This window comes from Pogona vitticeps, chromosome 14 (genome assembly GCF_051106095.1).
Source record: "Pogona vitticeps strain Pit_001003342236 chromosome 14, PviZW2.1, whole genome shotgun sequence".
Taxonomy (NCBI): Eukaryota; Metazoa; Chordata; class Lepidosauria; order Squamata; family Agamidae; genus Pogona; species Pogona vitticeps.
The window spans coordinates 3063741-3087518 of NC_135796.1; the positions used below are offsets into that span (position 1 = coordinate 3063741).

At 47.3% G+C, this 23778-nt stretch overlaps 1 protein-coding gene across 2 annotated transcripts in view; it reads left to right on the top strand.

The window, feature by feature from the left end:
• Window positions 1–23778, top strand: part of GAS2L1 (growth arrest specific 2 like 1) — a 46920-nt gene that overhangs the window by 10025 nt on the left and 13117 nt on the right. For both annotated transcript variants that reach the window (XM_072983749.2, XM_072983750.2), the window contains exon 3: window positions 17613–17720. In XM_072983749.2, coding sequence (XP_072839850.2) covers window positions 17613–17720 — 108 coding nt within the window. The remainder of the gene's footprint in view (window positions 1–17612; window positions 17721–23778) is intronic.

Consider the following 23778-nt stretch of genomic DNA (forward strand, 5'->3'; position numbering starts at 1 on the left):
CTGTACAGCATAGAAAAGAGAACCTCTGGCAGGTGTAGAAGTGATATAATGCGGCAGATGGCAGGTTTTGTATCATCAAAAGGTTCCCAAATGGTATATATATGGGTGTATGTATGTGTTTTTTGCTGTTATTATGTGCCATCAAGTCTCTTCCAACTTATGGCAACCCTAGGAATTGAACAGTCTCCAAAACCTCCTGTCCTCAACTGCCCTGCTCAGGCTGTTGTAAATCCAACCCTGTGGCTTCTTTGAGGGAGTTGGTCCATCTCGTATCTGGTCTTCCTCTTTTCCTGCTGCCTTCCACCTTTCCCAGCACCATGGTCTTTTCCAGAGAATCCTGGATTATTTGTATAGTATGGTACATTTGCACCCCTCTTTCCCTTCAGCTTTCCGCTTGACTTTATGCTCACAACAACCCTGTGAGGTAGATCAGGCGGCAGAAGTGGCATCCCTAAGGTCAGCTATTGTATTTTCATGGCTCGCCTGGGGTTGTAGCTCAGATCGCCTGAGTCGCCTTTGAACACTATAACCACACAATAACAGACTGGTTGGTTCTTGGTGTGGCTGAACATGGAGATGCCAGCATGCTTGTTCCTTGAAGTTAAAAGAGGAAAAATAAAAGCTGGGATGTCTTTAGGTAGATGGATACTGATGGAGGCTGATGGTTTGTCAGCTCCAGGATCTTGCTCTAGTCTGCAGCCTGGTGATGCGGCTTAGCTACGCAAGGAGGCCATTTGCTGAACTGGCTGAGCTTTCGGTCCCTTTGACATGGGCCAAAGTGGGACTTGGGTGTGGGTGAAACTCCCTCTCTTTCCTCCTCTTTGCAAAGAGTCTCAAGCGACCGAGATGAAGTGGGTGAATTGAGGATAAACAAAACATATTGAATGAATGAATACTTTATGATGGTCAAAGACCAGTAAAAAACAAAACGTTTCCCTGAAAATAAGCCCTAGTATGATTTTTCAGGATGCTCGTCGTATAAGCCCTACCCCAAAAATAAGCCGCAGTAAAGCAGTTAAGTCCTTTTTAAAGGTTTGTTTGTACCCCACCTTTCTCCTTTAAAAAGAAGTCAAGGCGGCTTACGTCGTTGTTTCCATCAACATTGAAAGACCATCTTCAAAGATGAAAACAAGGAGTATAAACGATGAATGTTTAGCTTTTTGAATATTGCCTTTTTAATGATGGAAGCTGCCTTGGGTCCTTTCAAGGAGAAACGCAGGGTAATATATTTTAAATAAATGACTAAAATTGAAATGATCGTCATCTTAGAACGGCAGAGCTGGAAAGGGACCTTAGGGATCGTCATCACACCCAGCCCCTTGTGATGCTTCCAGGAACACTGACAGCCTAAAAATATAATTGAGTCGAATGAGGTGATGGGGAAATTCGGAATTCTGGAAACTCTTGTTCATTCCCAAACCCCAGCAGTTGACTTTTGATGAAAACATCTTAGCTCTATTTGCAGGTTTAGTGAGTTTAGCCTGTTGGCTTTGGCCGGTCCTGAAGAGGGGCTGTTGTGAGGCAGGAATTGGGTCGCCGGAACAGAAAGGTGAGGCAGCGCCCACAACCCAAATATTAGCATGTGGGTCTTTAATGAACTGCCTTTTTAAAAAATGGGTGACCCAGCAGGTAATTTTGAAACCGGCACGCAGTGGAGAATCACAGGGCCATTCATTTTGGCTAATGATGTGGATCAATATTGTTCTGTACTTTAAGAGAGAACACACAGAGATGGAAAAGAAGACGCTGTTCTCATGCAACCAGAACACTAAAAGTGAAATATTTATTCTGCGGGAAATGAAGGCGTTTCCGTTTTTTCCCCCCTTGGCTTGAACCTCAAGCAGGGTGGATAAAAATAACTGATTTTTTTTAAGTCACATTGATTTAAATCACAATTTTTTTAAAAAATTTTTTTAAAACTTAAACTGTCAAAATTATCTGCCATTTTTTTCAAAATTAAAATTAAAATGAAATCTACCCAGACTGCAAGGGCTGCCTTTTTAAGCTGGTGTCCTCCAAGAGTTGCTGGACGGTGACTTTCATCATCCTCATGTTATGCTGAGGATGGCAGGAGTCAACTCCTCTAGATGACACAAAGTTGAGAAGGAACGGTTCAAGCCATACAGGCTGATTCGCCGGGCCTTGCTGGGCTTCTGAACAACATGTGGTTAAACTGCAGTACTTCGGTCAAGACTCTGCTCACAAACCTGAGTTGGATCCTGGACTCGAGTAGCTGGCTTGAGATTCACTTAGCCTTCCATCTTTCCAAGGTGGATAAAATGAATACCTGGTTTGCTGGGGGCAGGGAGGAGAAAGCGAGGCGTAGCTTGTATAATTAAACCATAAAGCAGTGAAACTGTAAACTGCCCAGAGAGTGCTTTAAGTTTTATGGGGCAGTAGATAAGCAGCTCCCGTCGCTTCCCCCAGCTCCTGCCAACCTAGCCATTCGAAAGCATATAAATGCGAGTAGATAAATAGGGACCACCTCGGTGGGAAGGTCACGGCATTCCGTGTCTAGTCGCGCTGGCCACGTGACCACGGAAACGGTCTTTGGACAAATGCTCGGTCCATGGATTGGAAACGGAGATGAGCACCGCGCCCTGGAGTCGGATACGACTGGACTCAATGTCAAGGGGAACCTTTACCTTAGATAAGCAGCACACTTTCGCTTTATGTTTCCAATTGCCTCGTTTTGAGTGAGTTTATTAGCTTGCCTGCTTTCAAACATCGGCCCATCCCAGCGCATTCGGGTCAGGATGGGAGGGTGTGTGGTGAGCAACGTCAGGCTATCCAGAAGAAGGCTGTTTTACTAAGAAAGGTAAAGGATTTTTCCACAGTGATTTGTGTTCTCAAGCTGCCTGGAGGCGCTCGGTGTGGAAATGGCCGAGACCCGCAAGATTTCTGGCCTCCAGTATGAGAAGGAGACAAAGAGGCAAAGAGCTGCCTTTTTAAAAAGTGGACACGATTGTGGTAGGCTGAAAATTTCCTCTGTGTGGAACTCTTGTCATTTGGGAAGCAAAACAATGCACACCTGCATGCCCAGAAGGGCTAGATGATGGGTCCAAAAGAGGCGGACACGTATAACCCATCCTATGCTTCTGTTTTTTTTTTTTAAGTACTCAACAAGGCAGCAGTAAGGACATTTGTGCACCTTGTGCAAATTCCCCTCAGTACTGAACGGAAATGCTTCCCCACCTCACAGGGAAGGGTCATGTTGTCCTTGTTTTGGGTTACAATACTTCTCATTCTTGAGAAAGAAGGTCAATCCTGCCTCCGCCTACGAAGAAGGTTTATCACTAGAAATAGGGGTGGATTTTGTTGGATTCATTTCTGAGAAAGAGCTTTCCAAAATAGGCAAGGTTCTTCGTAACTTGGCTGGGGAAGGGGGGAACTTGAGATAATAACGTGGGAAGAAGGGACGTGATTGACCTATTTGGGTGGAAGGCTTTAAAACTGTGACTTCTTGAAAGTCTGCCTTTACGTAAATCCCTGTGTAGTGACCTATGTTTGTGATGTTGAATTAAGGTGGCCACTTCCCTTCTCCAACCATTTATTTATTTATTTATTTATTTATTTATTTATTTATTTTCATTCATTCATTCATTCATTCATTCATTCATTCATTCATTCATTCATTCATTCATTCACATTTTTGCATTGCCCATCTGGCTGAGCCCGCTCTGGGTAGTTTACAGCATATACAGTAAATACAACCAGATACAATTTAACATTATTATTATTATTATTATTATTATTATTATTATTATTATTATTATTATTATTATTATTATTATTATTATTATTATTATTATTATTATTATTATTATTATTATTGTTGTTGTTGTTGTTGTTGTTGTTGTTGTTGTTGTTGTTGTTGTTGTTGTTGTTGTTGTTGTTGTTGTTGTTGTTGTTAATAATTATAACAACAACAACAAGAATAAGAATAAGAAGAATAAGAACAAGAACTAATAAAACAGAAATACTATAAGCAGTAAACTCAAAACATAAAAATATATCAGAATAAAACATTTAAAAATCTTTAAAAAAACATTTAACCCATTTAAAAGTTATTCATCTTTGACACCAACATAGCAAACGGATTAAATGTGGCTCTTTCAGGGTGTACCTGTTGGGCCGAGACTCTAGGGATAACCTGAGACATCAAGTCAGACTTGTCATGAGCTGGGGAGGGTTTTCAAGGTACGGGAGAGACTGTCGGGGGTGGTCTTGCTAGCGCTCCTGCCCCCCCCCCAAGTTTTTATGGCTGACTGGGGATTTGAACCCAGGGCTCCTAAGTCCTACCGGGACATGCGGCCTTCTGCTACTACAGGACACTGCTTGCTATTAGGAAGAAGAGAAGAGCCACCCCATGACCAGCAGCCACAGGAGCAGAAAGAGGCTTCGGAAAGCCAGCCTTTGGGGCTGAGGATGATGGCTGGGTGCCCGGCGTTCCCATCCCCCTTCCGTGGTGGTTGGCCGGGCATTGTCTCCCGGCTCTCCTTTCTCTGGATGCTCCCGGCGGGCGAGAGGAGTGGGGTGGGCGAAAGGGAGGACATTGCCCACCCCCCTCCCTCTCCAGAGATGACTGAGGCTTCTGTTCTCGCCAACCCGTCCTTCACAAAAGGGGAGTCCCTTCCAGAAGTGGGCCTTCCAGCCGAGCCAGGCCGTTTGCCGTTGTTGTTGTTGTTTTGTGCGTGGAAAAGCTTGCCATGTGTGGGTTGCGTCTTCCAGACTCTGCAAGTGGCACTTTGCCCCGTGGGCTTGGTTGACAAAGCGTGGGGAAAGGACGGGTGGGGACAACGGCAGCCATCATCCCCACGTTCCCCTCCGTGGAGACTAATGGGACTGGTAGTCCGAAACAACTGCTCCCATTGTCCGGCTCATTTATTGGATTTTTTTTTAAAAAAAATTATCTTATGCAACCTTATGCTGTCCTGGGGGTTTCCTGGATACGCTGGACTATATTTCCCAACGGCCCTGTGGACTGAATAAGGTGAACGAGGAAGGGAGAAGCAGACGAGTGATTAAAAAGCATAGTTTCGCACCCAAGATCTGTGCTCCCAAACAAAGAGATGTTTCATTTCTCCGTCCACCGAGGGAGAAAGAGATCACACTTTTGGCTTTGATTTAGGCATTTTTGTACGAAGGACGCCAAAGGGGTGCCAAGATCATGCAATGTGGATCACGCATTCCCCCTTTTCTTGGGGTGGGGGTTGGGGCAGTTGTCGGCCCCGACAAAGCTCCTGCAGAAGCCCCGCACACTGCCCTTGGGCAAGTTGCCTTTGGAGTGTTGAAGCGCTGGTTGCAGTTGGGTATCTCAGTCTGGGGCTTCCTCACTTATCTGTCTCTATAAGCTCAATTTGACAAGATTGGCTGGTCTGGACTGGTGTTTTCCCGTAATGAGAGAAGGATGTGTTTGCGGTTTATCCTGGGGGCCTTGAAATGGGGAAGGTAACTTGTAGCAAGAGCAGGGCTTTGGGAAATGGGGTGCAGCGGTTACAGCGTTGGTCTAGGACGAAGACAGCCAGCTTAAAATGAGCTGCGACGCTTGCTTGGTGACCTTCCTTGGACCAATGTCTATATTTCCACCTATCCTACTGCGCAGGGATGTTGTGACCTTAAAAACACAAAAGCCAACGGGATGCAGACACCACTCTGAGCCGAGGACGGGTGGAAGGGATGAACAACTCAGCAGTGATCGCAGAATTGAAGTTCAGTTCTGCAACCATGGAACGGAATTATTGCAGAACAATTCTGCAGTAGCGGCGAGCCCACTGGACGGTTTGAGCACTGACTGTCGGACCGAGCCCAGAGATCACCCTGCGCATGCTCAGAGAACCTCTCCCTCTTGATCAGCTCGTTCTGTCCAAGGCCCGAGGAAGGAGTCTTCCTCTTGAGCAGACCTGAGGTGGCTTGAAGGCAGGGGTCGGTGGGCCAAATTCAGCCACCCCCCACCCACCGTATGCCAGCCGCCCAAACCAGCCGAGGGAGGGCTCGGGAATCGGAGTCCAGCATCCCTTCCAGAAGGCCAGCCTTGGCTCACTCGGGTTCTAAGAAGGTTTGAGCCAAGATTGAAGCCGGTAGCTCTGCAGCCTGCCTTTGACCCCCCCCTCCAACAGAGGGGCACTGAGGAGAGATGCTGGGTCCCCCTTCGTGTGGGTGCTTCTGGCTCCCCCTTCCCGGCTCCCTACCCGCCCGTCCCGAATCACATCTGGATTACCTCTTTTTAATAAGATCCTTTCAGGATTTGGGGTTGGGGAGGGGGCAGAAGCAGGCAGGCAAAGAGAGCCTCTGACCTGCCTTGACTCTCTAATCTAAAAGCCCTTTTAATTTAAAACCGCTTCCCTGCCCCGTTCCTTGCTAAGTCCCCCGGCTGGCAGGGGGAGAGAGGGACCGCTGTGTTGCATGCCAGGGAGCCCCGCGGCAGCTGCCACCTCTCCGTGGCCGAATGCTTGCGTGCCAAGGCTGGACTGGCACCGAGGTTTGGAAGTGTGGGTGGGTGGGGGGAAGAGAGAAAGACCGGGCATCGAATCATCCTTTCCTTCTGGGTGGTCTTGGGGATGACAACACACCTTTACAGATGCCTCTTTCCGTAGAAATTAGACATGCTGTCCATCAGGGGTGCAGGAGACGGTCCCGAGAGCACGTGCCAATTATACGCGTTAGTCTTTGAGTTGCCGAAGGCGCTTGGCTGTTTTTCTGATGCAGCTTCCCAGTTATGTATTTATTTTAAAACTTTATATACTGCTCAACTGGCCAAGCTCTCCGGCATTTGACAGCTATTTATTTATTTTGAAATATTTTCACTCTGCCTTTCTCCTTCGAAAGGACCCCAGGAAGCTTAAATCAAAGGGCACTACAAAAGGCTAAACACAACAAGTATACGTATGTTTAAAAGAAATCAATCAAACAAAAATGAAGAAACAAAATCAATACCAAACCCAGATTCAAAGCAGTAAAGCACAACAATGCAATTTAAACAAACCCCATTCAGGCAGCCGGTCACCCGGGGAAAGCCTGCCGGAAGAGAAAGGTCATCACCCGCTTGTGGAAGGACAGCCGAGATGGGGCCAGGCTGGCCTCCAGTGTCAGGGAGTTCCAAAGTCTGGGAGCAAAGACAGAGAAGGCCTTCTCCTCTGTCCCCGTCAGATGCAACTGTAAAGGTGGAGGGACCCAGAGAAAGGTCTCCTCTGACGATTTTTTAAAATTTAAATCATCCCCCCAGAAATTGATTTTTAATCATCACTTAAACTGTGATTTAAATCTATTTGATTTCAATCCAAGGCAGCCTGCTTTAATTAGTTTCAAATATTTGTATACTGACTGTTTTTAGCTTTTGAATATTGTCTCCTAATGAATTAAGTCGTCTTGGGTCCTTTTTAAGAACGGTGGGGTAAAAATGAATAAAACGAGGCATGAATGAGTGCCTGCTGCCGATTCACCCGCTGAGTTTGGTGTGCGACCTCAGACTTAAAGCAGGCCCTTTTGCGTTCTCTGTGCCTGCCCTACCTCTCCAGGCTGTTGTGAAGATAAAGTAGGGGTCTTCCCAAATCCCAGTCCAATTGCTGTAAGCCACTTATCGGGTGGCTTTTAACTGCAACTTCTGCTCTGCTGGCCAAGGCAGGGAGGGGGTCTGTGGGTCAGAAACATCTGGGGGGCTGCCGTTCCTTACGCCTGCTCTGACTGCTCCATCAGGCAGCTTCTCCGTGCAGAGAATTTAAATGACCGGCCAGATATTTGAATTCCCATTTGAAAGCAGTCTGAACCCTAACCCCTTTTACCTGTTCCACATGTTAAGCGCAGGAGAGGGTGGGCGAAAACCACCGTTGCAAAGTTTCCTTGGTGCAAACCATTCTCCAAAGTAAAATAAAATACGTAGCGTGTTTGGGACTTGGGGGTGGGGGGGTAAGAATGGAATTCCTCTTCTGTGGTTTCTGTTTCCCATCCTGGAGGCCTTTCTTGATGGCCCAGGGCCATGTGTTTTGATTTTTCCGCTTCCTCTTTCGATCTTCCCGAGAGCCAGGAGCCTGTTTGTGTGTCAGTGGGTTGATCCAGGAAACTGGGCCGTCCTTCCTGAACATCTTTTCTGGACCAAAGAGATGCTGGAGCATTTTTCTCTGGTTCATAAGGGCCAGCCTTAGGGGAGGGGGGAATCCCTCGGCTTTTATGGGCATCCGTCCTCCAAGAGAGAGGAGAGGCTGAGCGCCGGCTCTGGGTGGCTTCCATTTCTCTTTCGAGATTGCCAGAGGGCTCTCCTTGGGAATCAAACTCAGACCCTGCAAAATGCGGAAAAGGCACATTTTTCTCCCAGCTTCAGTAATCATTTCCTGATTCTCACCCTTGGCATCCCACATTCCCGTCGTTCTCCTCTCGTACACTCACTATTTTGTTTTATTTAAGATGTTTTTCTGCCCGGTGTTTCTGCCCACCCATGTGTCCTCTTTCTCCATGTTTCTCTCTCACACACACAACAACCCTGTGGGGTCGGTCTGGCTGAGATGAAAAAGTGACAGACTACCTTTAGGTCAGTTTTATAACCGAGCGTGACTCGAACCCGGATATCCAAAATGGGGTGTAGCTAACCTATCGCTCTACAGATCTTGTAAGAGGGCAACTCCCGTCGCCCAAGCAAGAGTAACTGAGGATGATGGGAGCTGTAGTCAAGTTTCCCATGCTGGCTGTCCGTCGAATGCCAAATCTGTATGTAGCACGAGTGAGAATCCCGATTCTCTTTTGCCTCAGGCAGCAGAATTCCTTGGGATGGCCCCGTCAGCCTCACTGGTGGAGTAAAGAGGGCAAAATACTGTAATAGGATAATCTATCTATCTATCTATCTATCTATCTATCTATCTATCTATCTATCTATCTATCTATCTATCTATCTATCTATCTATCTATCTATCTATCTATCTATCTATCTATCTATCTATCTATCTATCTATCTATCTATCTCTTATGGAGATTCTGGCTGATTATTTTAATCGGGAAGAGCTTTTTCAGCTGTCCATATGAGACCACAGATTTTGTTCCCGCTGGATGAACCTGGAATGATCGCCACTTCCGTGTGGCTTGCTTCTGGATTGCTAACATATGTCAGGATCTGTATTCTGGCAAACAGATTTGCAATGTGAATAATAATGCACGGCAGGGCCCCCACTTTGACTGGAGGCAAATAGACGGATTCTCTCACTCATCCCATCCTGCCCTCCCAGTTAGAACAAAAGCGACCGGCTAAAACCACCCACCTTCTTCATCTCCACGGCGGTTTTTACTCCGATCTTGCTGTTTCCACCAGCTTGCGCTGTATGTAGGCTTATAAGGAAATAAGAAAACAATTGCCTCTTCAGGAAACGCCATCCTGTCCACAGTTTGCAAGTGTGGACACACCGAGTCAAGGGTACAACAGATCACTCAAATCAAGTCAGATTATTTTGCCACGTGGGGCTGAGTCTCAGAAGCGTTTCCTCTCATTGCTGGCAAAAATTATAATAATTTAATAATAGTAAACAATACTCACTGCCTCTGTGTCCAGTGGCAGTGAGTTCCACAAGTTAATCACACTGCTTGAGGTGAGAGTATCCTTTGTCCGCCGTAAATCAGCATCTCTTGGTGTACCTGGCAGTCCTAGTATAATGAAACTGAAACACGAGAAAATTGTCTGCCCTTGGTAAATTGCTTACATTTATATAATAGCACCTCTTTCCTCTGCTGTTATTTGCCTCCTTGCTAAATTCTTGCCAAATCCTTTAAACCAAAGGAAGGGAAACCTTAAATCCTCTACCTATTTTGGACTACAACTCCCACAATCCACTGTACTTGGCTGTATCATCTCTCGGCCTTTGAGAGTTGAAATAGAACACATTTATGCATAGACTAGGACATTTTGGGGTGAGAGGGAAAAGGGTGGCAGAATTCCCCCCCCCATTCTGAACTGTTTGGGGGATTCTGGGGATTGTAGTCCAAAGAAGTACTCTTTCTCATCTGAAAGTTTCCCTTCCCTGCGGAGCAGATAGTCTGTTGAGTCTCTCGAGGCAACCTGTAGGCTCTGTCAGTTTATTATTATTATTTAAAATATTTTAATCTCGCTTTTCTCCTTTAAAAAGACCCACGGTGGCTTGCAGTATTAAAAGGCAACGTTTAACACTAAAGACAGTCAGTATACAAATATTTTTAAAAATCCAACGAATGTCACACTAAAAAAACTGTAAACAAAAGCAGCACCAAAAACACATTCAAAGCAGTAAAGCATTAAAAAAGCCCCACCATTTTGGCAGCCACTCCCTGAGGGAAAGCTTGCCTGAAGAGAAAGGTCTTCACCTGCTTGTGGACGGGCAGCCAAGATGGGGCCAGGTTGGCTTCCAGTGGGAGGGAGTTCCAGAGTCTCAAGGAGCAGCCACAGAGAAGGCCCTCTCCTGTGTCCCTACTGACTATAAGTCTGAAGGTGGTGGGACCGAGAGAGAGGCCCCCCCGATGCTCTTAACACCCGAGCAGGCTCATAAAGGAGACAGACATAAAGATAACCTCGACGGCTGGATTGGCAATATTAAAAAAAATATGCCTTTATGTGTACTAGTTATTATAAAATATATTTTTATCCTGCACTTTGCTCCAGAAGGGCACCCAGTGTGGCTAAGAAAGGAGACCAAGTTTGCAAACTTGCTGGTGAAAAGGCACAGCACAAGAGGAAAAGGCATGGGGAGGGAGGAGGAAAAAAAAGAGAAGGAAATTGCAGTCCTGGAGTCTTGGTGGCAAAGTTCAGGAAGCTCTGGAGTCAGAGGTCAGTGTCATGGGATTGCAGCCTCCCTCTTTTTCACTGAACCGCATCCTCAGAAGTCTCCGGTTCTTGAATGGCTTGTAGCATAATATGGGGGTGAGGTAAGCTTGCGGCCATTCTCCCCTCCCCGGGATGTGTTTGGACAAGGTTTCCCTAATATAGGCGCCTCCTGGCAGCTGCGGGAGAAAAGCAGAATGGGAGAAGGCGTGGGTGGGTGGCCGCCGGGCGGCCTGTCTGTGTTGTACCAGCAGCGGATTATCTTAACACCAGGGCATGGTCAGGCGACAGCGAGATGTCAGCCTAATCACAGGGCACACGGGCTATAATTGCAGCGGTGTGTAATCAGGGTATAAAGGAAGAGAAACACATTAATATTTTAGACCCAGGCAAGGCAGCCTCCTTAACAAGGCAGAAAAGATGGCCCCGTATGAATAATGCAAATAGTAATAACTTTGCATCATTGCCTCCTGATTTTGCAAAACTCTTCGGTTTCTACTACGTCTTTTTAACCTGATTTTCCTCGCCATGGGAAATTATTGAAACCAAAGGAGCCAGTCTGAACCCATACCTAGAGTGTGGTCGTCATGGACGTCCGACTGGCAAGGTTTGTATGGCTGCGCTGGGATTTGAACTCAAGGCTCCTGGGTCTACGCTGGCGTTTGGACTTTGAGTTGACCCGTGGAAATCCGTGGGACGGTCACAGCACGCTGAACAACAAAAACTCTTTTCAGCCGGTCCTGCTCTTTGTAAGACCAGTCGGCAGAGGCAAGTGACTGATTAACTTCAGAGAGATGGACCGTGCTGGCTTTTAGTCCGAACTTCACAAAAGCCATCCAGGGTGCCAGATGCCGTGCCCCCCCTAGAGGTTCAGGACCCTGGATATTTTGGAGGTCATTACCACAAATGCATGTTGGTTACTAGAGTGTGTTAAAGAATTTCAGAGGAAAAATAAGAGGTATCTCTCCCAGATACCTATTTCTGGACAATTTTCCTGCACCATCCGTGAAGGGTTGCATGTGCTTAGAGCCCTGAGGAAGTGGATTTCATTCAAGAAAGCTTGCTATATGTTTAATATTTTTAAAGAGGTCCAATAGAAGGGATCAGAAGAGTTTCCCGTCGACAAAGGAGCCAGACAGGTGTGCAGTTTATCCGCCTGCCTGTTCAGTCTGTAAGTAGAATGTATTACGTATACAGAAAACTAGGTTAGATTTGGATAAAGGAGGAATGAAAATTCCTGGGTGAAACATCTATATAACCTCAGATACGCAGCAGCGAAGGACGAAGGTAAATGCCCTCTGCATTGTGATATTTCTAATTTCTCTATATGGATGTGAAAGCTGGACAGTGAAGAAAGCTGACATAGGAGAAAGAAATTGATCTGTTTGCCGTGTGTTGCTGGAGAAGAGCTTTGCAGATGTACGCTGAGCGGCCAGAAAGACGGACAAGGGGGGGTCCTAGATCAAATCAAGCCAGAACTTGTTTCGGAACATGACGAAACGGAGGCTGTCATACATGGTTCTCATCCTGCAAACTGGGCGCCATGTAACGACGATTTGCATTATCATCCAGAGTAGTTTGGTCTTTGGTGAGCCATGAAGACCCACTAGCTTTGCAAAAGACCCGCTTCCCCCACGGTTTGGAAATCTTGCTTGTGGATGTGGATGTGGACCCACGTGGCTTCCCTGCATCTTCTCCTGGGGGGAGTTGGGGGTTGGCAGGGGATTGTTTCTCAACTCTTTGGATTTTGTAAAAAAAGCCTTCACTGTTTGGCATTTGTGGGTGGCTGGGGGGAAAAAGCAATGTTTGAACCGGTTCCTTTCCCCCCCCCCCCAAATAATAACTCCCAGAATTCCCACCCAGCATAAGGGTGAGGATTCTTGGACTGATTGAGGATGCTGGGAGTTGTAGTCCAGAGGCTTTTCTAAGCTGGGGCAATAAGAATGTCAGTGAAAAGTCTCTTCTCTGGTTCAATGTTACCAGCTTCACAACGCTTCCCTTCGTCCCGAAGGAAAGATGTCAGCTGCCTCCCCCCCCCCCCCGCCAACCGCCACCCTGGATCCGAGAAACGGTCATTTTCCAAGTGGCTAAAAATACTGTTTTTTCTTCCGCCTCCACCTTTTCGGCTGTGGCCCAAAGCCAGCAGCTGTTGAGGCACGGTTTCCGTGGTGACCCCCGGCCCACGTGTGTGTGTTCCCGAGGGCTGCGCCCAGCCAGCTGTGCCACATGTACAAAAGCTCTTTCTCCCGCATAACCGCGCCAGCTACCCAAAAAAAATATCGCCATGCGGAGCAGAGCACATGAGGTGGGGTGGGGGAGCCCAGTGAGCGTGCCCGAACCGGCCCAGCTGCGTCCAGAGAAGCCGCTCACCCCTCGGTGCCCGTGGCGGATTAGACCGAACATGACGAGGGATTTGGGACATTAATTTCCTCTCTGCTGAAAAAGATCTTTTTTGTCAATGGGGTTTTATAAATAGCAAACGGTCTCCTCTCCCGCTTCCACCCCTCCTTTCCCAACCAGCATCTGCTCGTCTCGCAAACATTTCATAAGGGATGCTACAGTAAGGCGAACGTGTCCTCATTTGCTCGGAAGAGAGCCAGAAGCACTTTACTGTCGGAGTCGGTTGGCCTGCGCCGTTCCAAAATTCTTGGGGAGGAAAATTCGCTCGGCAGGCGACAGACGGGCAAAAAAGCACCCCGCCAATGGTGGCACCTGAAAGTTACGCAGTGGGTTTTGGCGAAACATGGATGTAGGATGTTTCTGGACCCTGATGGCTGTGGAGTTCAGGATTTGAGCAGAGAGGCTTCGGATCTTGCAAGAAAGAAGCCTGGCTGAAATTCTCCCTCCGCTACCGAATTTGTGATCTGGCCTTGGTCAAGTTTTCCCACTATCATATCTTCTGCTGTGAGCGCTGAGCGGTGGTGGCTCATAGGAGCAGTCCACTTTCTGCGGTTACAGCAGAACTAAGTGGTTCAAATCTTGTATCTTGGCTAAGAAAAGGCCCTCGGAATGGCGCCTTTTCTGCTTCTGCATAATTTATTCCACGCCTTTGAAGCGGTCAGGAATGCATTGTGCATGTTAAGTTAGCTGTGCTGCCGTTTAATTGATTCGGGGTTTTCCTGCGTCACAGGGAGGGGAAAGAAGTTACGAAAGCGGGAGGAATTTGATTCTGCCCCCCCAGGTCTGGCTTCGGAGAGTTCCAGAGGGACCGGGCAAAGAGCACTTTCACGCACAGATGGACAACATTAAGGACTAGAACCTTGATTTTTTTTTTTTAAGCGCAATCAAGCAGCTAATAGGATGCACCCACCAAGTACTCCCTTCTTGGCGCACTGACGAGATTGTCATATAAGGCTGGAGGTGGTTCATCCCAAAAAGTCAATGGGGCCTTCCCCGCTCTGTATCCCAGTGTTCAGACCCCAGGAATGTGATACACCTGGCTTTATAAATCACTTGTGTTGGTAAGGAGAGGAGCTGATTCATTCTCCTCGTATCTGAGGAGCTTGCTTCATCTTTTTCCTTTTTTGGCATAGACCACTCGGTTGCCATCTTCAATCTTTATTGGCCTAGACCCGATAACACTCGGTTTCTTTTATTGCCACGGGTTGCCAACCTGGGGTCACCTGGTTGTTCTTGGACGGCAACTCCCAGACCCCCCCCCCCGGCCATTGCGCATGGGGAATACATCTCTTGAGGATGGGGCCTCTTTGGCTAGCAGGTTGGCAACTGCAGCCTTAAAGACCTCTCCCCACCTTACAAGCCGGCACAACGTCCCTTTAGGTAGAAAGCCACTCTTTTCCAGAGAAAAACCAGCCAGGCCTCCTCCTCCCTCTGAAATCCTGCAAGGCGATCGCCCCTCATTCCTTGTGGGGCTTCTTGTGGGGAAATGAAATGAAGGCGCTGGATTGGGGACAGCTAGTCCCCTCGCCTCTGGCCACCTTCCTCGCCCCTGGACGGCTCCCACTCTTTGGAACCGTTTCTTCAGAGAACTGGCTGAACACCCTTGCCTGTCTGTCTGTCTGTCTGTCTGTCTGTCTGTCTGTCTGTCTGTCTGTCTGTCTGTCTGTCTATCTAGCCATCTATCTTGAATTCCTATCTATCTATCTATCTATCTATCTATCTATCTATCTATCTATCTATCTATCTATCTATCTATCTATCTATCTATCTATCTATCTATCTATCTATCTATCTATCTATCTATCTATCTATCTATCTATCTATCTATCTATCTATCTATCTATCTATCTATCTATCTATCTAATTTCATTTCTAAACCACATATTGGTTATTCTGGGTGGTGTACCACAGCGAAGAATATAAGCATATAGCCAAAAAACAAGCAAACTAACTAACAAAAAGACCCCTATAATTCAGAGTCAGGAAGGAATGACTGGTTAGTGCCGGATAGATTGACAGCCAGCCCAGCCCAGAAAAGACCCTCCCAGGCAAACCTTCTCCAGCCTGCATGCGAGGTTGTAAAAACTCCCAAAGTTTTTTCAAGTCCCGTGCCCAGAATCTCTTCGCCAGCCTGCAGATCCCTTTTCTCTTCTCTGTTCTCATGAAAAAACTTTTCACACCGTGAAATAAGGTAGAGTGGGAGGAAGTGAAAGACCTAATTCCACACCCACCCCATCCATGGGAAGTTATCTTGTTGAAACCCACTCATCCTAGCAGTAATGCAATACTTTTATTAAGCAGAGATGGGGTAGTTTTTATTTTATTTTTTTAATTGCAGTTCCCAGGTGGCATTCCCAGAATTGTGATCCAGAAATGTTTCCCTGTTCTATCTAAACTACGGCTAAATGGAGGCTATCCGTATTCCAGGTCTGCTGGCTGAAACCCAGTAGTAAATGGCAGCTAGAATCGGCCCATTGGATCTGTGGGGATTTAGCGAGAAAACTCTTCTGTAAGTTCCACGGATTCACTGGGCCTACTCTAGCTGCCACTTACTACTGGATATCGGCCTTTGTGAAAAGAGAGTAATGCAAGGAAAAGCAGGAGGCAGCAGGAAAGGAGGAAGACCGAACACGAGATGGATCAGCTCCATAAAGGAAGCCACAGTTTTGAGCTTGCAAAATCTAAAATTCAGGCCTTTAGGAGATTATTAAACCAAGGGACTGCCATGAGTCGAAAACGACAATCCAGAACAAAAAGAATTGTTTTATATTGGTTGTGACGGCTCAGAGTAGTGCATTTGGCACTAATGGGAACGGGATTTAAATGCAAGAAATAAATAAATAAATTAAGCCAACCTGAAAAAACCCATAACGTACCCACTTTGGTGCCTTCTTAGTTAGTTACTCCAGTAACAGGCAGTATCTTTTCATTGCTGTTCTTCTGGCTAACAGTCCTCCACATTTTTTGCAAAACAGCTGCCAGACTGTTGTGTTTCCCTTGGTGTTGTTCTGCCTGGTTACAGTGGAGACTCTCTGACCCAAGAGACCATAAATCATGAGAGCTGGAAGCCACGTTTGGACCAAACCGTCTCCTCCTTCCCGACAGCCACTTCCTTATATTTGAAGAGGTTACCAAGGCAGACAGAGAAACCTCCCCTGATTTTCAGTCTCTGATCTGCCGTCCCTTGGCGGGGGCTGTCATGAGCTGTGGAGCACACCAGTCATGTATGTGCTGTCTGTTTTCTGCAGAGCTAAGCCCAGTCTATATTGCCTCAGTTTCTCTTTTATTGTCACAACAGCCTTGCGGGGTGGGTTAAACTTTAAAAGTCCCTCACAGTAAAAAAAAAAACAAAACCCTACAGACAGCATGCGAGGTTGGTAAAAACTCCAACAAGCCTCATGCAACAATGGCCAATGTCCCCCTGGACATTCTCTATCACATACTGTATATATATATATAATATATAATATTATATATAATATGTGGATGTGCACATTACTTTACCTGCAGCCATTATGTCTGAATACGTGTACATTAATTTGATTTGTTTCCCCTTAAGATCTCTGGAGCTCAGAGCAACACAAGACATTTCCTCCCCCCCCCCCCAAGAATCCAACCCTGGCAGGTAGTTGAGTTTGGCAGGAGTGACCACTAACTAGCCCATTATCCCCTGTTTGGTTTCACAATTCATTGGGGACTCGGAACAGCATCTCCCTGCTACCTTCTTCCACTGGGAACCCTCCGTAGTCTTTTGGACTACAATGCTCATCATGCTTAACCAAACTGAAACCTAAGGCGACTTCCCAGAGGTTGCAACAGTGCAATTTCCATCATCATGGCCGGTTCTGGCTGGGGCTGATGAGGGTTGTGCATCATCAACAGCTGGAGGGCCCGGTTTTATCCATTTGTATCGTTTACTGGATTGTTTAATGAGTTAAGTACCTGGCTGTGGAGCCGGGAGTTCGATTCCTGCTTGTGTCTCTTGGGAGGAGAGCCAGCCTGGGTGGCCTTGGGTCAGCTGCGCAATAGTCCCAGGGCGCCCTCTGGAGGAAGGAAACGTTAAAGCACTTCTGTGTCTCCTCTACCTGGAAAACCCTTAAAAAGCGGGTTGCCATAAATCAGATTGACCTGATGGCTCATAATGGTTAATTATGAAGGCCACAGATGGGTTAGAAAGAACAAAAAGTGGGTCACTCCCTCCAAGAGATCGGAGCAGTGCAAGGCGGCTATTCGAGCCTTGGGCTACCACCTTGAGTGGGATGATGGAGGGGTTGAGCCGGGAAATAACGTTGCAGTGTAATGCTATGCTCTGCGCATGCAGGGGGTGGGAAGTGGAGAAGCCGGCTTATGGGGTTGTCTTTACGGACCTGCTTCTAAACAATTACATTTGTCTTTTTTCTCTCTGCCTCTTTACACCCCCCTCCATTCCCCCCCTCTCTAGGTGAGAGAAATTCTGGGCCATTGCACCTGCCCTTCCCAGTTTCCCATGGTCAAAGTCTCCGAGGGTAAATATAAAGTGGGAGACTCCAGTGCGCTGATCTTTGTTCGGGTAAGAACCTCTTCGGCTCTCTCTCTCTCTCCCCCCGTCTCTCTTGCCTCTCTTCCCAGCCTCCCTTCTGGACCTTCACCCCAAACCACCTCCGTCCATGTCACAGCTTTTGATGCCGTGAGATCACAAGGAGAAACAGGCTGCCCGGCTTGTTCGTCCCGCCCTTGTGGATGCATGGGAGCGGAGCTCAAAAGGAACGAGTTGCAAATAACGACTTAGTTCCTTGTAATTAGGCCTTCTGCAAAGGTATAATTACATTATATTGGGCAGTATCCCACTGTGCAGACAGCCACTGATTAGAAACTTCTTTCTTTGATTTTGGAGTGCACACGACTCACGCACAATGAGATGTGTGCACCCCGAAATTTTAAAAGGGAAGTCTTTAATTAGTGGCATTCTGTTGCTGATAGCAACATTCCGTGGGCCAACCCTACAGGCCATGATGAGTCTGTTTTCTCTGTAACTTCCCAAGGAATAGTTTCACTCAATTTGCAGTGAAATTGTAGCTTTTAATTACTTCAAATACAACACTGTTTGAGTGCCTGCCCTCACCTTTTTTATTTTTATGAGTGACAGCTCCCTGAATCCTGCAGTCAGGCTGGCTGATCACTGGGGGATTCTGGGAATTGTAGTCCAGGAAAGAAATGTCCCTCTCTGCCCATATTCCTGCATAAAACCATCCATATGATTGGCTTGCAGTGGGGAATGAACTGTCTTTGAAGCTGCTGATAAACAGAGAAGCAAAGAATTACATTTTACTATAGCTATGCAACTATAATGGCAATTTCATTACTTTTCTGAACCTCAGAACTATAATTGCAATTAGTTGGCCAGAATCCTGTTGCCAGTTGATGCTTGCATAAGGGAAGCCACAAGAGTCTTAGCAGCAAATTGCTGCTCGTTAATGAGGTGCTAATTGGCATCCCCACATGCATGCCAGTTGGTAGAAGTGTAATGTTGGCCAAAGCGTTCTGACCACTACTTTTTAAAATTAAGTTTCCCAGCTCCGCGTAGAAAACCTTCTCCTTTCAGCTGGCCCCCTCTGCTCTTCCCCTGCTAGATCTTCCAGCAACCAGGTCTTAACTTTTAACTGTTTTTAAAAACCAAAGCAGTCTCTTTTCCTTCAGCAGACAGCAAGTTCCCTAAAGAGGTGAGCTTCGGTTTCCAAAATATTGTTGATCTGGAACATTTTTCCAGTGCAGACTCCCCTAACCTGGTGCCCTAGCAAGGTGCACGACTACATCTCCCACCATCCCCATTGCCTGGGGATTAGGGAAGCTGCAGTCCACTCCCGCAGGTTGTGGGAGGCTGCTCTAAATTACAAGAGTGTAGTTTCACTACATTAACATTAGTAGATTGGGGATGCACATTTTGTGAACAAAACATTCCTTCCTCTTCTCCTCTCTCTCTTCCCTTCCTTCCTTCCTTCCTTCCTTCCTTCCCTCCCTCCCTCCCTCCCTCCCTCCTTCCTTCCTTCCTTCCTTCCTTCCCTCCCTCCCTCCCTCCCTCCCTCCTTCCTTCCTTCCTTCCTTCCTTTCGTTCCTCCTTCCTACCTTCCTTCCTTCCTTCCTTCCTTCCATCCTCCTTCCATCCTCCTTCCTTCCTTCCTTCCATCCATCATCAGTCCCTTCCTTCCTTCCTTCCTTCCTTCCTTCCTTCCTTCCTTCCTTCCTTCCTTCCTTCCTTCCTTCCTTCCTTCCTTCCTTCCTTCCTTCCTTCCATACATCATGTTAGAATGAGTCTTATGGCCTCTTAATGATTAAGGGTTCAATCCAGTTGTCATTTATTCCAGCGGGAGTAGATTAATTGAATGAGTGGATTTTGTTCAGTCAGCACATGTGTAAGTCCCATTAATTCAGTGTTTCTCCTCTCTTTGGGACTGATTATTGGATTTAACCAAGGCAAATTGATTTTGCAAGAGTAAACAAGCTTGTTTTGTGTTTAGGGCGCAGAAGACTGTTGTCACTTTCTGGAGCAACAGAATAGTCTCTGGGAAATGTTAATTTTGTGTACGGTGTAAATCTCTCAAAAAGGTTTGATCTGAGACTTCTTGACTGAGAATATTTACTATTCTGGATTCTAAAAGCACCCAGTAAAGTGTGAGTTGGGCACAATCCTGTGTAGATTTATCTCAGAGTGCGTCCCAATACGAGACTTGTCCTCAGGCGCAGGGAAAATGGAAGCCTTCAGAGGTAAACAGTCTCCTAGGGCTGGTCCCATGAAAGAAAACTACACACAGCTGTTTCACCAGCCTTGCTGCCTATTTACAAACGTTCCTAATTGGGAGTTACAGGTGAAACCCCAATGTCCAATGCGGTTTTAATTCAAATTGCCATCAAGATGGGTTTGCTGTGGCCGGTGAACTCCGCCAGCATTGCATCTATGGAGTCAACTGGATTATCTTTGAAAGCCGGCGGGTTTTATGGCACACACGCTTTTTCTTTTTTTAATAGAAAGTGTCACATGGAAAAGCCACATGGCTGGGGATTTCTCAATTGCACATTTTATCAGCCGCTCCACTTTCTCTCTCTCTCTCTCTTACTCGCTTACATCCTCTAATCGGCCAGATCAGGATGAATCGTGCAGCAGAGAAGCAAACGTGTAGGGGACAAGGTTAGCAGAGAGTCCCGTGTGATGTGACCCACTTTTTTTGGGGGGGGGTCCTCTCTTTTAAGAGCTGACAGAGCACTGTTCTTCCATTGGGAGGGCTAGCCCACTTGAACGATAAAAGAACGTTAAGACGACGAAGGGAAGGACTGCATTTTCATTTAAACGACAGCAGTTATATTTGCCACTTTGCCTGTTGGTCCACATCTGCACACTTCGGGCACATCTGTGCCTCCCTCCCTTCTTTTCCCGTCAGTTCTCTAGCCGGCGTGGTCCCCAGCGACATGGGAGAGAGAGAGAGCCACTCATTGTGAGAGGCTCAAAAGCATGCGTGTCGAATGCGCGCCCAACTCTTTGGCTGCCGTCCCGTTCTCCCCGATTAAAACCGAGAAGTCTGTTTTAGAACCTCTGTGGATCTTGGAGAAACCACAAAGAATGGCAAGACGACAGCGCACCAAGAAAGAAACGAGCCACCTTTTAAAAATGAATGGAAGTCCAAGAAAGTCGAGGCCCTGATTCCATGGAGAGCCGGGTTACTTTGAAGCCACTTAATAGGCTATGGACCGGGCTTGGCAGAACCATGAGTTTTGTACTGGTGTGGTTCTTTGCAGGATAACGTGCACCTTCACACTGAGGTCAGAGTCCTCCATGCCCCTCAAGAGATTTCCCAGAGGTTGCCCATCATGGGGTGAAAATTATCAGATGCGTTTTATCACCATGTGGTGGGTCTTTGGAGATGAACACAAAAAGAATGAAAGTGAATCCATTTTGCAGAGGAATCCAGACGCCTCTCTTCTGTGCCAGCCTGTTTTCCGGCAGAAGCAGGATTCACAAGGAACCAGGACGCCTGGGGACTAAGAGCCGTGTGTGCACCCTGCCTCTTTGGCTAACGAGGCTCCGGACGGTCCCCAAGACAGGCTATAATTGCTGGCTGTTACAAGTGCCGTTCTTCAAGGAACTGGGCATGGGGGGCTTCCTCCGTTTCCTGTCGCCAAGCAAACCTCTAGGATTTCTGTAGTAACTTTGAATAATAACAACGTAATCATAATTTTTGAACTGCAGAGCTGGGAGGGGACCCCTAAAGATCATCCGGTCCAGCCCCTTTGCAGCCAGAGAGACCTCAACCCTTGAGGTCTCCGGCACTTCTTTGTAGCAGTAGTTTTGGGATGGGCAAGAAAAACATACGACGCCCGATGGGTCTCATGGAGGGCAATCTGTTCCACAATGTAAAAGTATTTGCCATTCATACACCTGCCCCTTGTGTCAGCCAAACAGGCATTGACTGCTCCTGAAACCCATCGGGAGGCAAAAATAGAAAAACGACACGGCTTGCTTCAGGAAATCCTTTCAGAGATAGCGGAGGAGAATTAGCCCTGTCCTTCATTACAGAGGCCCCTGAAGTTTGATTCTTCTCCGTGGTCTCTGTGAATGCACGCTCATGGGTTTTATCTGTGCCTGTGTACTCGGGGGGGGCGGGGCGGTGCTAGCGAACAGTGTTAAGCTCTAGAAGATTCTGGAAATGTCGCGCAGGCGCAGATGAAACCCATGAGTGTGAATTCACAGATGACCACTCGAAGAACCGGAGTTACAGTAAGGAACCTCTCTTTTTTTGTGTGTGTCTGGAGGCCTTCCCAGGGTAAGTCTGCCTCTTCTCTAGCTAACAGGAAGAAGAAGCAGGAAGTTAGAGGAAGGAGTAGGAAGCCAACCTGCTAGTCTGCCTGTAGATCTAGAAAAGACAGGAGCGGGAAGCACACTTGAGTCAACTCTCTGCCAGCTTACTAGATCAGATCATTTGCTATATACTGTACTCTGTTTTTGCACTCACCGCCCAGAAGTTCCTCTTGCAATTGTTTTTGGTGATGTGCATACTATTTGGGACAGGTGTGAGTGTTAGGGAGCTTTCTCTGGGCGGGAGAGTCCACATTCTGAATCCTAACCCCAATCGTTGCTCCTGCAGACCCTTCTTGGACCGTCTTGCCACCCCCAAAGACTTTGGCCTCATGGGGAGACAAAAAAACATCCTCAGGGTGAAAGATGCAAGCCGTCAAGAGAACAGGCGACATTCTGTTGCCCTAATCTATTTCCTGCATTGGCACAGCCCGTTTCTGTACCGTTTGTGATGGCTCCGGGGACAAGGGATTGCCACAAGGAGAAGATGCTGAGTCAGGGATCCTTCTGCCAAATGCTTGTTTTTTCCCGCCCCAGCAGAAAGCCAGGCAGGGGGACGTTGCAGGGCTGCGTAGCCAAATTAGAATAAATTATTCTAACTGTAAGGAGAAGCCAGCGCCGGCCCGTCGCTGCCAGCCACCGTTCTGGCGCCGGAGGCCTCGGCGCACTTGGGTTAATGAGAACGGCGTCCCAGCCAGTTGATGCTGACTTACAGGCAACCCACGGCAGCCTTTCCAGGTGTGTTTTTATCCTTTCCTTCTTATCTGACGGGAGTGGGTGCTCCAGGACTGTGCACCTTGCCGAAGGCTACCCAGGCTGGCTCTTCTCTCCAACTCTGGATCCCTAACTCTGCAGCCGGAAACGCCAACTCGCTGAGCTACCCAGCCAGTGTTGCCCCCAAACACACATGCATCCGGAATTTTCATGCATATTTCTTAACAGTATTAGAATATAGTGGGGTCGGAAGGGGCCTCGAAGACCATCAAGTCCAACCCCCTCCTCAAGGCAGGAATCCAAGTCAAAGTAGATCCGATAGACGGTGGTCCAATTCAACGCCTCCAGCATGGGAGCGCTCACCACCTCCCGAGGTCACTGGTTCCACTGTCATACTGCTCTAACAGTTAAGAAGTTTTTCCTGATATTCAGCCTAATTCTGCTTTCCTGTAGCTTGAACCCATTCTTATGTTTCCTGCACTCTGGGATGATGGCGAATGTATCTTCTCCCTCCTCTGTGTGGCAACCTTTTGAGAAAGCTCTCCTATTGTGTCTTCTTCTCTTCAGGCTAAACCGGTCCAGTTCTTCCAGTCTTTCCCCAATAGGCTTGGTTTCCACTCCCTTGATTATTCTCGTTGCCCTCTTTTGAACTTGCTCCCGTTTGTTGGCATCCTTCTTCAAATGTGGTGTCCAAAAGTGGACGGGAAAGTCTAGATGAGGCTTAACCAGTGCCGAATAGAGGGAAACTAGTCCCTCGTGGGACTTGGAGACTAGACTTCTGTTAATGCATCCTAAAATCACGTTGGCCTTTTTTGCAGCTGCATCACATGGTTGGCTCATGTTCAGCTTGTAATTGATGACAATTCCAAGATCCTTCTTGCTTGTAGTGTTGCTGAGCCAAGTATCCCCCCCCCATCTTCCAATTGTGCATTTGGGTTTCCCCCCCCAGTAAGTACAGAACTCTGCACTCATCCCCATTTAATTTCAGTCTGTTTTCTGCCCAGTCTAGAAACGTCCTTGTTTGAAAGGCAACTTGAGATTTTTGTGTCCCCCACTAAGTTGAATTCTG